The sequence below is a fragment of the Scardinius erythrophthalmus genome (assembly GCF_964197995.2).
Source record: "Scardinius erythrophthalmus genome assembly, chromosome: 8".
Classification (NCBI taxonomy): domain Eukaryota; kingdom Metazoa; phylum Chordata; class Actinopteri; order Cypriniformes; family Leuciscidae; genus Scardinius; species Scardinius erythrophthalmus.
Window position 1 is genome coordinate 16833125 of NC_138228.1, and position 13064 is coordinate 16846188.

Sequence of the window (13064 nt, forward strand, 5' to 3'; positions counted from 1 at the left end):
CACGGTTGTAATTTAGGGATTTCCTGTGAGGATTGCAGGTTTTTTGGGGGAACGGCAGCGGTTGATAAGGCATAACCATTGGTATTAGCAGACAAAGCGATTTAATCAAAGGAACAAGGGCTTCATTCTCCTTCTCTGATTACCAGGCTTCTCAAACTCCCCTCCTTCCCCTCATTGTTTTTATCCCTTCCCCTTTTCTTTTGTTTTTGTGCTCTGCCATCTCTCATTTTCATCTGTTTGAGTGATTTTGACTCACAGCTCCCACAGACAGCAGACATACACCACAGGATAATCACAGAGTGAGACAGACTTTGTCAGAGAGAACAAGTTGTTTTGAATCTCACAAAAACACGCCCATGTTTACTCCAAAAGCAAACCGAGAAAAAAAAGCTATTATATTATTATTATTTTACAATTATTTTCATGATCTTTAATGCACATTTCTCCCACATTCTCTTTACTACTGTACCTGATGAAATACAATTATATAAAATACTTTCAGGGATCCAGAGACTTGGTTGAAAACCTTATGAAATGATTTATTACTATTGTTAGTAGTAGTATTAGTATTATTTGATCCAGCAAACATTAAAGGCAGTGCAACAAATATTACTTTTATGTATAAATATACGTTTATTACATTTTTATAAAAAAAATGTGTGTGATAATAATTGATATATATATACTCTACAGTTAAAAAGAGATTTTTAAAAATATTTTTGACAGAAATCTCTGATCAGTTGTGCTGCTTATTATTTTTGTGGAAACTGTGATGCATTTTTTTCAGGATACTTTGATGTATAGAAAGTTCAAAAGAAAAGCATTTATTTGAAACAAAAATCTTTTGTAACATTATGTTTTTGAAGACATATGTCTTTACTGTCAGTTTTGATCTATTTATAAATGTATTCATTTCATTAAAGAAAAGCTTACTGACCCCAAAACTTTGAACAGTGAATAGTGTAAATATAAATAATAGAATTATAAATAAATAAAATATTAAAATTATCTAATTATAATATATAATGAAATACATTTTTGCATTACAGTAATGTGAATAAGATTTTTTGCATTACATTAATAAGAATTGAAGGGGAAATGCATTTTGTGTCATGAAAATAATGTCACAATGCAAAAACCGTAATGGTCTATAAACAGTCCTCATTTTCTTTAAGCCAGATATTACTTATTTCTTATGGTTTCAGGGTAAAATATCACCTGTACATGTTCTGAACCCCATGTTCTAGGTGGGGTTCACCCTTCAAAACTCAATGATTAGACTCCTAATAACTTAATAGCGTAATTTGAATTGAATACGTGTGTGTGTTTGTGAATGTGTGATGTTTCTTCACAGTAATCATGTAGCTGGAGGGCTTTCCATAAGAGTAAAGTTTTTTACGTTTGCTTGTAACAGAAAAATATGCTCTGCTTCATTAGTCTGAGACAATGAAAGAAGCCCTAGCTTTCTCTCTTTTGCCCTCTTACCCTCCACTCATCTCTCTTCACGCCTCCTTCATCTGCCCTACTCTCTTACCCACATAATTCTATCATTCATTTACCTTTTCATGCTCTTCTGTTTTATTTCCTATCCTTTCAGCTTCCCACTTCCTTCCTCTCCTCCTCCTCATTTCCTCTTTTTGAGGTCGAGTTACAAATTTATCTCAGCATGTTCTTCTGCTGTGATATGGTGTGACTAGTTGCAGCTTTTGATGCCAGATTTCCAATCCAGTGCTCTTAACGAAACAACAGTAGCAGTTTGGCTGTGGAAAACTGTTCGTGTTTAGTGGGCTGCCGGGGTTCTCCTTGGAGACCCTTTGTTGCATTGAGTGGAATCACTCCTCTGTGTGTGTGTGTGTGTGTGTGTGTGTGTGTGTGTGTGTGTGTGTGTGTGTGTGTGTGTGTGTGTGTGTGTGTGTGTGTGTGTGTGTGTGTGTGTGTGTGTGTGTGTGTGTGTGTGTGTGTGTGTGTGTCTTTAATTGGGTCTTGTTTTGTGTGCTCCATAGAGTTTGTCTCTGGGCAGTGTGCTAACTCTCGGCTGCTCAGCTAAAGCAAAGTGCTAATTGAGGCTTGTTAAATTTAACCGTTCTGTTGCCTTCCATTAGGAAGCAGGTCAGGCATGATGCAGACAAAATGTGGATTAATATGCAAGTATGTGCTTGAGCTTGTGTAATGTCAGCTGTTCTTTAAAATGCTCAGAAGTAGCACATTTACTTTTGTGCCATGTCTGAAATCAAGAATGTGTAGAAGTGTGTGTGTTGTATTGTCTTTATTGATTTAGACCAGATTCTGTGCAAGTTCTCAAACGCAAATGCTACAAGCTATTGCCATTCATTTCATGTGTTGTGTTGTTTACTTTCGAAATGTTTCATACTTCGAAATTACCTTTAACTGCCTCTGGTCAAATACTGTCATGGCATGAACTCTTTGAAGAAAATCTTGCTGATCAAGTTAAAGTTTAATGGCACATTTGAAAGAAACTATCACTCTGTGAGTTTTGTTTCCTGCTGAAAAAATAATAATAATAATTTTGTACCAGCCAAAGATTATTGTCTGGTCTTAGCTAGTCTCCCAGCCTGGCCTGGCTGTACTTTTGACTGGTTTTTAGAAGGATTTTATGGGATCTTAAGCTGAAGACTAGCTTGGCCAGATTGAGAAACCAGCTCAAATCAGGTAAGACCAGCAAACCAGCTTATAGTTTTAAAGTTGACAAAGTGGAAATTCACCTGATCTTATTGTTAATTGTTAATCCATGCATATGTTTCATTTCTTAAAAATGTGATTTTTTTTTTTTTCCATTTTATCAAAATGTCATCCATGCAATCAACAACCAATGGATAAAACCTAGTCTTTCTACTTTTTCTTTTTTTTTTTTTCTACTTTCATACTTTTTTTATGCATGTCACAATATGCAAGCAAAAATGTGATGCTACTTATATCAAAGTGTGACTTTACACAAGTTGTTTTTTTTACCAACATTAAAGCATCAGTGTCTTCATATTTATGGCATCTGGCAGAGTTGATGATTCTATCTAAGTGAACATCCAAATATTTTTTACTAATGACATCTAGTTGATAAATCGATCATTTAAAACAGGCACATCATCATGTACTAGCTTTTTCACTTGCGCCCTCAAGAAATCCAGACATAGGCACACACACACCAAGCTGCCGCTATCATTTTTATTGTCTTTCTCTCCATTTAGACATCCCCTCAAGCTCAAACTGATCTTCAGAGGAAAAAGCATCCCTTAACACACACACACACACACACACACTCATGCCCATGCACACATATACCCCTCACAGACTTCAACATGCGAATGCTGCAATATCAGCTGCCCTAGAGCAGTCTGAGGAATAGAAATGAATTCCTCCTTACACACACACAAACACACTTTCTTATATCAGTGGAATATTTCAAGTGTGTTCTGAATCCTTTGAATCACCTAATATATGTTAGAATGGAATGCAGCTCAGGAACACACACACACACACACACACACACACACACACACACACACACACTTCCTTATAGTAGTAGAACATTTCAACTGTGTTCTGACTGCTTTGAATCACCAAATATATGTTAGAATGGAATGCAGCTCAGTCAAACACACACACACACACACACACACACACACACACACACACACACACACACACACACACACACACACACACACAATCTCTTTCATGTCTGAGAAAATAAAGCTTTTTTAAATGACTCCAACCTCTATGTGAACTTGACGTCTACTGGACTGGTTTCAATTTAATCTCATGTTCTGTTCCCAGAAACACCAGTGCATGGTCCCAGGGTCAGCTGAGGTCACATTCGTCCCCCAAAACAGGATGCATCACCCCCCAAAATGTCCCAAATGTTCCTTAGACATGAACAAGTACCAAGCTTTGTGCTAAAAATAAGAGTAGAGAATGGATCATTTCACATGCACTGGAACAGGCCTGTCATAGAGCATTATACACAACCACACATACATTTTGACTCATCTTTCTCTCTCAATAGACTATTCATGTCATTCTGGGGGGGTGTGATGGTGCGCCTGGGTATTTAGGGAGGAAATGCATGTGCTTTCTGCTGGTGGCCTTGGATTGGAGTTACACCAGGCTTAATTCAACCGGCTCAGCGCGTGTGTGTGTGCGGCCGCCTCCTCTGCGCTCTCGTGGGTTTGCGCTATTATATTATAATCCTCATAAATATTTATGCTCACAGAAAGATTCAGGAGCAAACACTTATTAGCCTATATGCAAAATGAAGTAGGTCAGCGCGCGCACGTGCACTCTCACATACATATATGCAAGTGCACATAAACTTCAAACAGCTTTGGTGCACTGAGACAGCAAGTCTCTCTCCCCCCTCTCTCTCTCCCTTTTACAACTCTATTTCACTTTTTTACTTCTGTCACATGGTACTGAAGATGCCAGAGTTTCTTTGTGTGTGTGTGTGTGTGTGTGTGTGTGTGTGTGTGTGTGTGCATGAGTAAGTGTGTGCATTGTGTAAATTCACTGAATACCACAGCATTTCCCTGGGTTTCAGAAGATAGACTGCACACACACACACACACACACACACACACACACACACACACACACACACACACACACACACACACACACACACACACACACACACACACAACTACCACCTTTTTAAATATTTGATCCTCTTCCTCCACACAATAGCCGCTCACACACGTTCACACGTCTAAATGACATTCTCACCTCTCACCCCTCAGGAAGAAGCCCCTGGTGACTCATAAAGAATCACGGATTAAGGAACATGAATTCTGAACACAGCAGGAAACTAAGGACGCTGCATGTTTCTTGGATGCTGATTTACTGTTAGACAACTTGTTTTTTTATGTCCTCATTTCCTTCAAAGAAAAAACACATTACTTCCATGCGCAACCTTCACAACATCACACAAATCGTTGTTTTTTTGTTTTGTTTTTAGCCCAAATTTCTTCTCCTCCTTCTCCTAGTGACCACATAGCAACACCCTAGTGTCATGCAGTAACTTTTGTTTGGGCAAACACTGCTCATTTTCATTAATCTTGATTTGCTTTTTTTGGCAGCATTTCCCAGAAGAAACACATAGATTTGACATCATTTTACACAAAAACCTCCAACGCAATAATTTTCATCAAATTAAATGTGAAATTCGTGTGTTTTCTCAAAGGATCTTTTTTTTTCTTTTCACATTGAACAGAATTCAAGAAGAAACATCTGCATTTTGTAACAGGTCATTAAACATTCAGTCAGAGCTATTGAGACGGTTCTTAGGAATTCTGTTTCTCTCTCTCTCTCTCTCTCTCTCTCTCTCTCTCTCTCTCTCTCTCTCTCTCTCTCTCTCTCTCTCTCTCTCTCTCTCTCTCTCTCTCTCTCTCTCTCTCTCTCTCTCTCTCTCTCTCTCTCTCTCTCTCTCTCTCTCTCTCTCCATCATGCACCTTCATGAATACTTTCACATTTATGCTTTACAGTAGTACTATCACTCTTCCCATCAGGTTTATTGTGCACAAATCAATATGCATTGTGCCACATAGTGGCAGGAGAGTAGCATGAATGAGTTATTGTAATTCTTTACCCTGCTGTCTTGGTTCTATAGGCCTGTATTTACCCCTCAGTACCACTGCTGCAGCATGCAGACAAATAGAAGTGCATGTGCTTCTGTGCTCATTCATTAGACTCCAGCTGTCAGTGACTTTAAGTGAATGAGGTTTGGTGTCACACAGTGTCATTACACTCTCTGTACGCATATGATTTTACTATTGTAAACAAGTGCATTTCTCTCCCTGCACCACAGAAATGTTTAAGTTAGTCTTTGTGTAGCCTTGTAAATCCTTGCAGAGTATCACCATGGTATCTACATTTTCTTTCAAAATGGCTAATACCAAGTTATGTTACATTATTTTTGTGTGGTATTTTAGCTGAAACTATGGTTACCAAGTTAAAACTTTATAAGGATCACAAAATAGTTATGTTTAAATTAAAATTTTAAACATTATTCCAAATTTTATCTAGTCAGGTATTGTTTTTCTTCATCATAGATATTGTTGTGTACATGTTTAATCATACGCCACCCCAGCATCAATATGAAAATCCCATGAATCTCTTTTAAGACAGGAGGGGATTTTAATCAAGATCAGAGGGTTTGCTTACGCTGTTGTTATGCTATTGACTAAGGCTTTCTGTTCAATTACAGAAAGAAAAATGTGCTGTGTTCAAATAAGAGGCAATGTAAATCACTGTATCTGGTGGTTAGTCGGAGTGCAAGAGTTAGTTGAAAAGGAAGAGAAAGAAGCCCCCTCACCCGGACTATCCTGCTCCCTCACCCGGACTATCCTGCCCCCTCACTCGGACTATCCTGCCCCCTCACTTGGACTATCCTGTCCACTTACTTGAACTATCCTGCCCCCTCACCTGGACTATCCTGCCCCCTCACCCGGACTATCCTGCCCCCTCACTCGGACTATCCTGCCCCCTCACTCGGACTATCCTGCCCCCTCACTTGAACTATCCTGCCCCCTCACCTGGACTATCCTGCCCCCTCACTCGGACTATCCTGCCCACTTAGTTGGGCTATCCTTCCCCCTCACCCGGACTATCCTGCGCCCTCACTCGGACTATCCTGCCCACGTACTTGGACTATTCTGCCCCCCAACCATGACTATTCTGCCCCCTCACCTGGACTATCCTGATCCCTCACCCGGGCTATCCTGCCCCCTCACCAGGACTATCCTGTCCCCTCAGTCAAGATGAATGAGAAAATGGATTTTAATGATGAAATAGAATAGACAATTTCACAATCACAATTGCCAAGTGCATATGCTTTCTAGCATTAATTTTGGCCTGTCAGTTTCGCAAAGTCACATTTTGATTGACACATTAAATGTAGTTCCAAATGTAGGTTCAGGAGGTTCAGTCCTGTCAATCATCATTACGAGCATATATAAACAGCATTCACTGTGTCATCCTAGTGACAATTCTTCTGGCATCCCTCCTCCTTCCCATTTCCTCTAAGCCTCTTATTCTTCTTCTGTGCATGTTATAGGGGGGTTTAGCTCGGATCTCGAGCCAAGCCTAGGGTTCGAGCCTCCTTCGAGGACAGCAAGCCAGGTTTGTTTACCATTAACTATTAAGACAGAATGGGCAGGAGAACTTGTGAACCTACGGACTTCCTGCTCCACAAAGAATGCAGCTCTACTTCGCGTTACGTCATCGTCCTCTTTCATTACTTTAGACGCCCCTCTTCAGTGCTCTACTTGCGCCTGTCTGTTAACTAGCTCTGTCAAAAAGTGAATGAATTGTTCAGGACAGTTTTTGAACTATTTTGAGGTTGTGGGAGGGGTTTGGAAGGTAAATGTTTGTCGGTTAGTCTGTAGTTTAGTGACTGGATCTGGATAGGGCACAGGGTGCCTTGAGAACTTTGGCACAAATGACATGTCCAAAACTTTGGAATCTGGACGTCATCCTAACCATTTATGGAAAAACGAGTTTTCAACTCCCATGAGTTGTTCTATCTGCTGCTCTACCACACTGGGAAAGCTGAGACACACATATCGGGTATCTCTTCAGTGGCCCGGGGTTGATGAACCCGAGCAGGATCTGCCTTGCAGGGAGGGACAACTGTCCTTCACTCTGCCCTATATGGGCGTCTCAGAGCATTGTGCGAGCTTAAAACCCCTCAATGCCCTGCTCTGGGACTGTTGCTTTAAAACAAACAAACAAGTAGGGGAGAGGGAGAGAGAACGACTGAGAAAAGGAGAGAGGGACCAATGGTGCTTTCTATGTGAGAATGTTTGTGTTGGGCGAACCAAGGGCTGTTATTCTGGGAATTTGTCCTGCAGTGGAGAGAGAGAGACCAGTGAGACCGAATTCATTTCCAAGACGAGATTTGAGTCACACAGAAGTCACAATCTCAGTCTCCCATGGGGCATTTTTAAGGATTAAAGGAAGAGGAGATGAGAAAATGAAAGAGGAGAACACAAAAGAGAGACCAACATTACCTGGGGACCTGTTCTCCCACACACACCTGTGCTGAGAAGGGATTATTTGACCACACACCTGTGTACCTGTGTGTTTGTCATCATGGAGGCGATGCTCATGAGTCTGGGAGAGAGTGTGTGTGTGAGGCATAGTGCATTATGGGATGTGACCTCAGCCGCCCTCAGAAGATTAAGGCATACGCATCTCAGAGCTCCTGACATCCTGGTCCGTGCCGTCTATCAGGTATGAACAGCAGGCTAGTGTGCCTGTGTGTATGTTAGTGTGTGTGCTTGGTCACTTTCAGTATGGGAAAAATTGGTAGATGATGACCACCTTACAATTTATATATATATATATATATATATTTTTTTTTTATTAATGTTTATGTATTTTTAAAACATACAAATGCATGTATATGTATATATATGTATATATATGTATATATATATATATATATTAATCAATATAAATAAAATATACTATTTTTTATAAAATTATTTATTTATATTTTTATGCAAAATATTTAACTATCAATATTAGCTCATACTTGAACACTTTTCACATGTAAATTGTCTCACACTATTACAAACATGAATGCCAACTTTTTTTTTTTATATTTTTTTTTTTAAATGGCATGTATTGTTTTATATATATATATATATATATATATATATATATATATATATATATATATATATATATATATATATATATATATATATATATATATATATATATAAAAGAAATATGAATTGGTATTCTAAATAAAATGTTTTATTATTTTATAAAATGTATTTATTTCATTTATTTTTATAAAATCACTTGAATCATTAAACTCTAGCTAATACTGAGAATAGTGATTTGAATAAACCCCTAACTCTAAGTACTTTCGCGTGTAACTCGTCTCGCACCGTTTGTTTGTACAGACATGAATGATACCTTAAATCTGACCGAGAATTTCGCCTTGCAGACAGTAAAATGAGTGAAAGGGAGAATTAACCATATCTAGAGACCAGAATATCATAAAAACTTGGGGAAGGGCTCATCTGACCCACGACTCCTTAATAACTACATAGCAACACCCTGGCAACTATCCACAACACCCTAGTGAGTTTTGCATGGCCAAGCACTACTCATGTTTTGGTCACAAAATGTAAAACTCTAGAGGTTTTGTCATCCTGTTTAAATTCATTACTCAGGACATTGTGTGCGCCATAAAGCGCATTAGTGTTGCTATGATGGTTTCTATGGGTTTGAGTCACCCACTGTCTCACGGTCATGAAAACAGCTCTCCGCAGGAGTCTACGGTTCCATCTATCTGTATGTGAGTGTGTGAGCGAGAGAGATCAGTATTCAGGTTGTGTCTCTCTTCTACCTTCCTACTGTGTGAACAGGACAGACCAGACTGAGGCAGACAAATCTCAAAGTTTTCCATCTCGCTGTGACATACCTGAATAAATGATAGCAAAAGTGTTTGTCTGTTCCAGGGTTGATGTATGACAGGCTGCTGCTATAGTAACAGAGCCTACAGAAACAGAGCCTCTATCCATCTATCTATTCTGATTTAATATTTAAATACTTCATATTTAGGTAAACTATACTTCAAAAGTATAGTTTCTTCCCTAAGAGCTGTACATGCAGATGAAAAACCAAGTGACTTCTAACCCTCTTCATCGATCATTTGACCACAAACAACAGCTCTGTATAACCTATGAGGTAACCTCACAGAGACCACACAAAATGACCTTTGAGTTTGGCCAGAGGGTGTTCTCTGTGTCTGCAGTGTAATTCATGGTGTTATTGTCTATAAAATCAAACACACACACATGCATTGTGACGATAATGGCTTTAGCATATCTAGTAAATGTGATGAACATTAAGGCACATTCAGGAGACGAGGAGGGGCTTCCTAATGCATTCTTTCCACATCTCTACACCCATGCACTTTCCTTGCAGGCAGCAGTGTTTGATCCGGCAGGTATTTCCTTGGGAGACCCCTTCACCCTCCTCTCCCCTTTTCCTTTCATTCTACAAGCCAGAAAAACAAGTATATCTCCATCCCCCTCTCTCTCTCTCTCTCTCTCTCTCTCTCTCTCTCTCTCTCTCTCTCTCTCTCTCTCTCTCTCTCTCTCTCTCTCTCTCTCTCTCTCTCTCTCTCTCTCTCTCTCTCTCCCCTTTTTAAACCCCAGCACAGTCCGTCACATTATCCTTTCTCTCCTGCATCGTAATACACATCCATAGAGCTGCTTTTGTTCCATTTAAGCTGCTAATTGTGTGTCTCTCAGAGGGTGTGTGAGAGAACGAGTGAATGTGAGAAAGACAGAAGACTCCCGAGGTTAGTTTAGTGCTGAGCATTTAGTAAATGGTTTACATTCTGCTCTGATTTATAGACAACTGACAGAGTGAATGTCCTCACTTTTACTGACCCAGATATTTTGATTTACAGTATGATAATAAAAGGGACAGATAATAGAACGTCACTAACAAACTAATAGTTTATCTTTACATTTGATTGTGCAAAACTAGCCACCATGATGCTAGGGTGTTAAAAGTGGTTGCCATCACATTGGTAGATGGGTTGCTTGCTACAAAAAAATACAAAAAAAGAAAACAAATACATGGTTAAGTGATAGTATAAGATGTCAAAACCATTGATATTTACCGTAGTGCTGGAATATTTATATTACTTTGAGATTTAAAAATGCCATGGTACAACCATTGGAATTATGGACATGGTACTACCTTGGTATTTTGGTGATGTATTTTTTGAGGTTCCTTGAATTACCAATTCCATGGTACATAAATTTCACTTCCATGGTTAAAAAAAAGTTCCATAGTATTCCCATCTGATACCATCACTGTCATATTATTGGAAGTACCATGTAAATTCCATGTTATATGAATATGGTAATCATTCAGTACCATAGTATTCAGTGTATCCATAGTAGGAGTCAGTGTTATTATTATTATTACTATTAGGCCTATTTATTTACTATTATAGTATTCATTCAATTTTTGAATTAGCTTTTATTTTTATATTTTTCAGTTTTTATTTTAATTTCAGTTTAGGCTTTAGTCATTTTGTTATGCGTTTTTGTCATTTCTTTTTAGCTTTAATTTATTTTTATTTGCAGTTTTTGTTTTAGTAATTTTAGTATTTCGACTTAAAGGGATAGTTCACCCAAAAATTAAAACTCTGTCTCATTTACTCTGTATGAGTTTCTTTCTTCTGCTAAACAAAAAAGAAGTTATTTTGAAGAATGTCGAAAGCCAAACAATTGATGAAACTCATACAGATTTGAAACAGGATTTGAGGGTGCAGTAAATGCTGACAGAATTTTCAGATTTGGGTGAACTATCCCTTTAACCTTATTTCAGTTTTCTAATTTAAATTTTTTTTATCTAATATATTTAATTTCAGCTTTTTTCCAGTTAACTAATTTTAGTTAGCAATAACAAAGCTAATAGATGCCACTAGGCTACTTTTTGTAAGGGATGTTGTGTTGAGAACCATGGGAGGAATTTCCTTTTTCTTAGATTGAGTCTGAATGTGTGTGTCAGTGTGACCAGGTTCAGCAGTCTTTCCTGCTGTTTTCCTCCGTCTTTTTAACCGACATGGCCTGAATTTGAGGGAAATACCATTTTCTCCTGTTTGATGGCAACGTGCCACCCCTCCAGCTGCGGATGAGTGGACTCTTCCACTTCAAACTCTGTAGAGAGCACAGGTCTGGCTGACACACATCCATTCTTCTCAGTCTGTGTTTCTCCCTTCGGTCCACAATCCATCAGTTTGTTTCCCAGCTGTGGAGCAGGTAAATGGGTTGTGCTGCTCTGGGATCCTTCCCTTCTCATTGTGATATCAGAGAGGGAAAATTTAAGAGCCTTCTGGAGCTCTTCGGCCTTGTCTCATTCCAAACTGGAATTCTCTAAACATCACATCTGACGCAACCAAACACACACACTGATACGCCACAGCTGTATTTATCCACAATGGTATTTTCCCAGAACACAATGTCTGTTAATCTCTGCACATTCTTTGGCTTCATTTCGTGTTATCATGCTGATCAGAGTGCATTTATGTGTGTGGCGTTGCTGCTGACGGGCTGATCATATGATTGAGTGCCTTATAATTTCAGATATTTTGGCTGCAGATGCTGCTTGGGAACGTGTGGGAGCATGCAACTGCAAGAAACGTTAAACTGTTTGTTTTGATCCAAAAATGCAAATAGGTGAGACAGATGCTGGAAATGGTTATAACCGAAAAAAGGTGATGAAATGAATGTGCAAGTCAAACAGGTTTTTATTGCGCATTCTCAATAGATGTACAGCATTTCTCAGTTATGTTTCATCTAAAAGTATCATCTTAAAATGTCTATAATACTTCAAGAGGAATAAAATAGGCTCAAGTTAACTCTCAAGGGTGTAGAGTTATAAAATGAATGTGGATAATTTGGTCTTGGAAGAAAATAAAAGTTTATTTTGAGATCTTTTGAATTTGGTTGCCAACTTAGTTTCTTTTGAGCACAGATTAAGACATCAAGATGTTTTTGGATCTCTAATGCTGTAGGTGGTTGCCAGGGCATTGTTATGCAGTTGCTAAATTGTTCTGATTGGTTGCTAGGGGGTTACTATGCAGTTACTACAGATTTTTGATTGGTTTTCAGGGGGGGTGCTATGCAGTTGATAAGGTGTTTTGGCTGGTTGCCAGGGCAGAATCTATGCAGTTGTTATGGTGTTTTGAATGGTTTTCAGGACATTGCAGTTGATAAGGTATTCTAAATAGGTGACATGAGTTATTGTTGTTTTAAAAAAATTTAAGCAAGTCTCTAATTGCACCCCATTGAAGCTCATAGCTATCTGAGACCTATTTTGTGATTTCATAAGGGTTTTCATCCTGTGTGAATATTATTTGCCATACTACTGAACAGAATCCCTTGGAGATAAACACAAAATGTCATACTGTATATATAGGCAACATATTGAGAGGGAGTTTAATTCTCAAACGCGCTTAGAATTTTTCATTTATATTCAGATTTTATTAGTCATATAATAGAGCATAAATA

The 13064-nt window shown here is 38.6% G+C and overlaps 1 protein-coding gene across 1 annotated transcript in view; it reads left to right on the top strand.

The window, feature by feature from the left end:
* Positions 1 to 7971: 7971 nt before the first annotated feature.
* The window catches only part of frmd4a (FERM domain containing 4A), a 68333-nt gene continuing 63240 nt past the window's right edge, over positions 7972 to 13064 (top strand). The window contains exon 1 of the mRNA XM_081372837.1: positions 7972 to 8244. Within this exon, the coding sequence (XP_081228963.1) occupies positions 8104 to 8244 (141 nt within the window). The 5' untranslated portion in view covers positions 7972 to 8103. The remainder of the gene's footprint in view (positions 8245 to 13064) is intronic.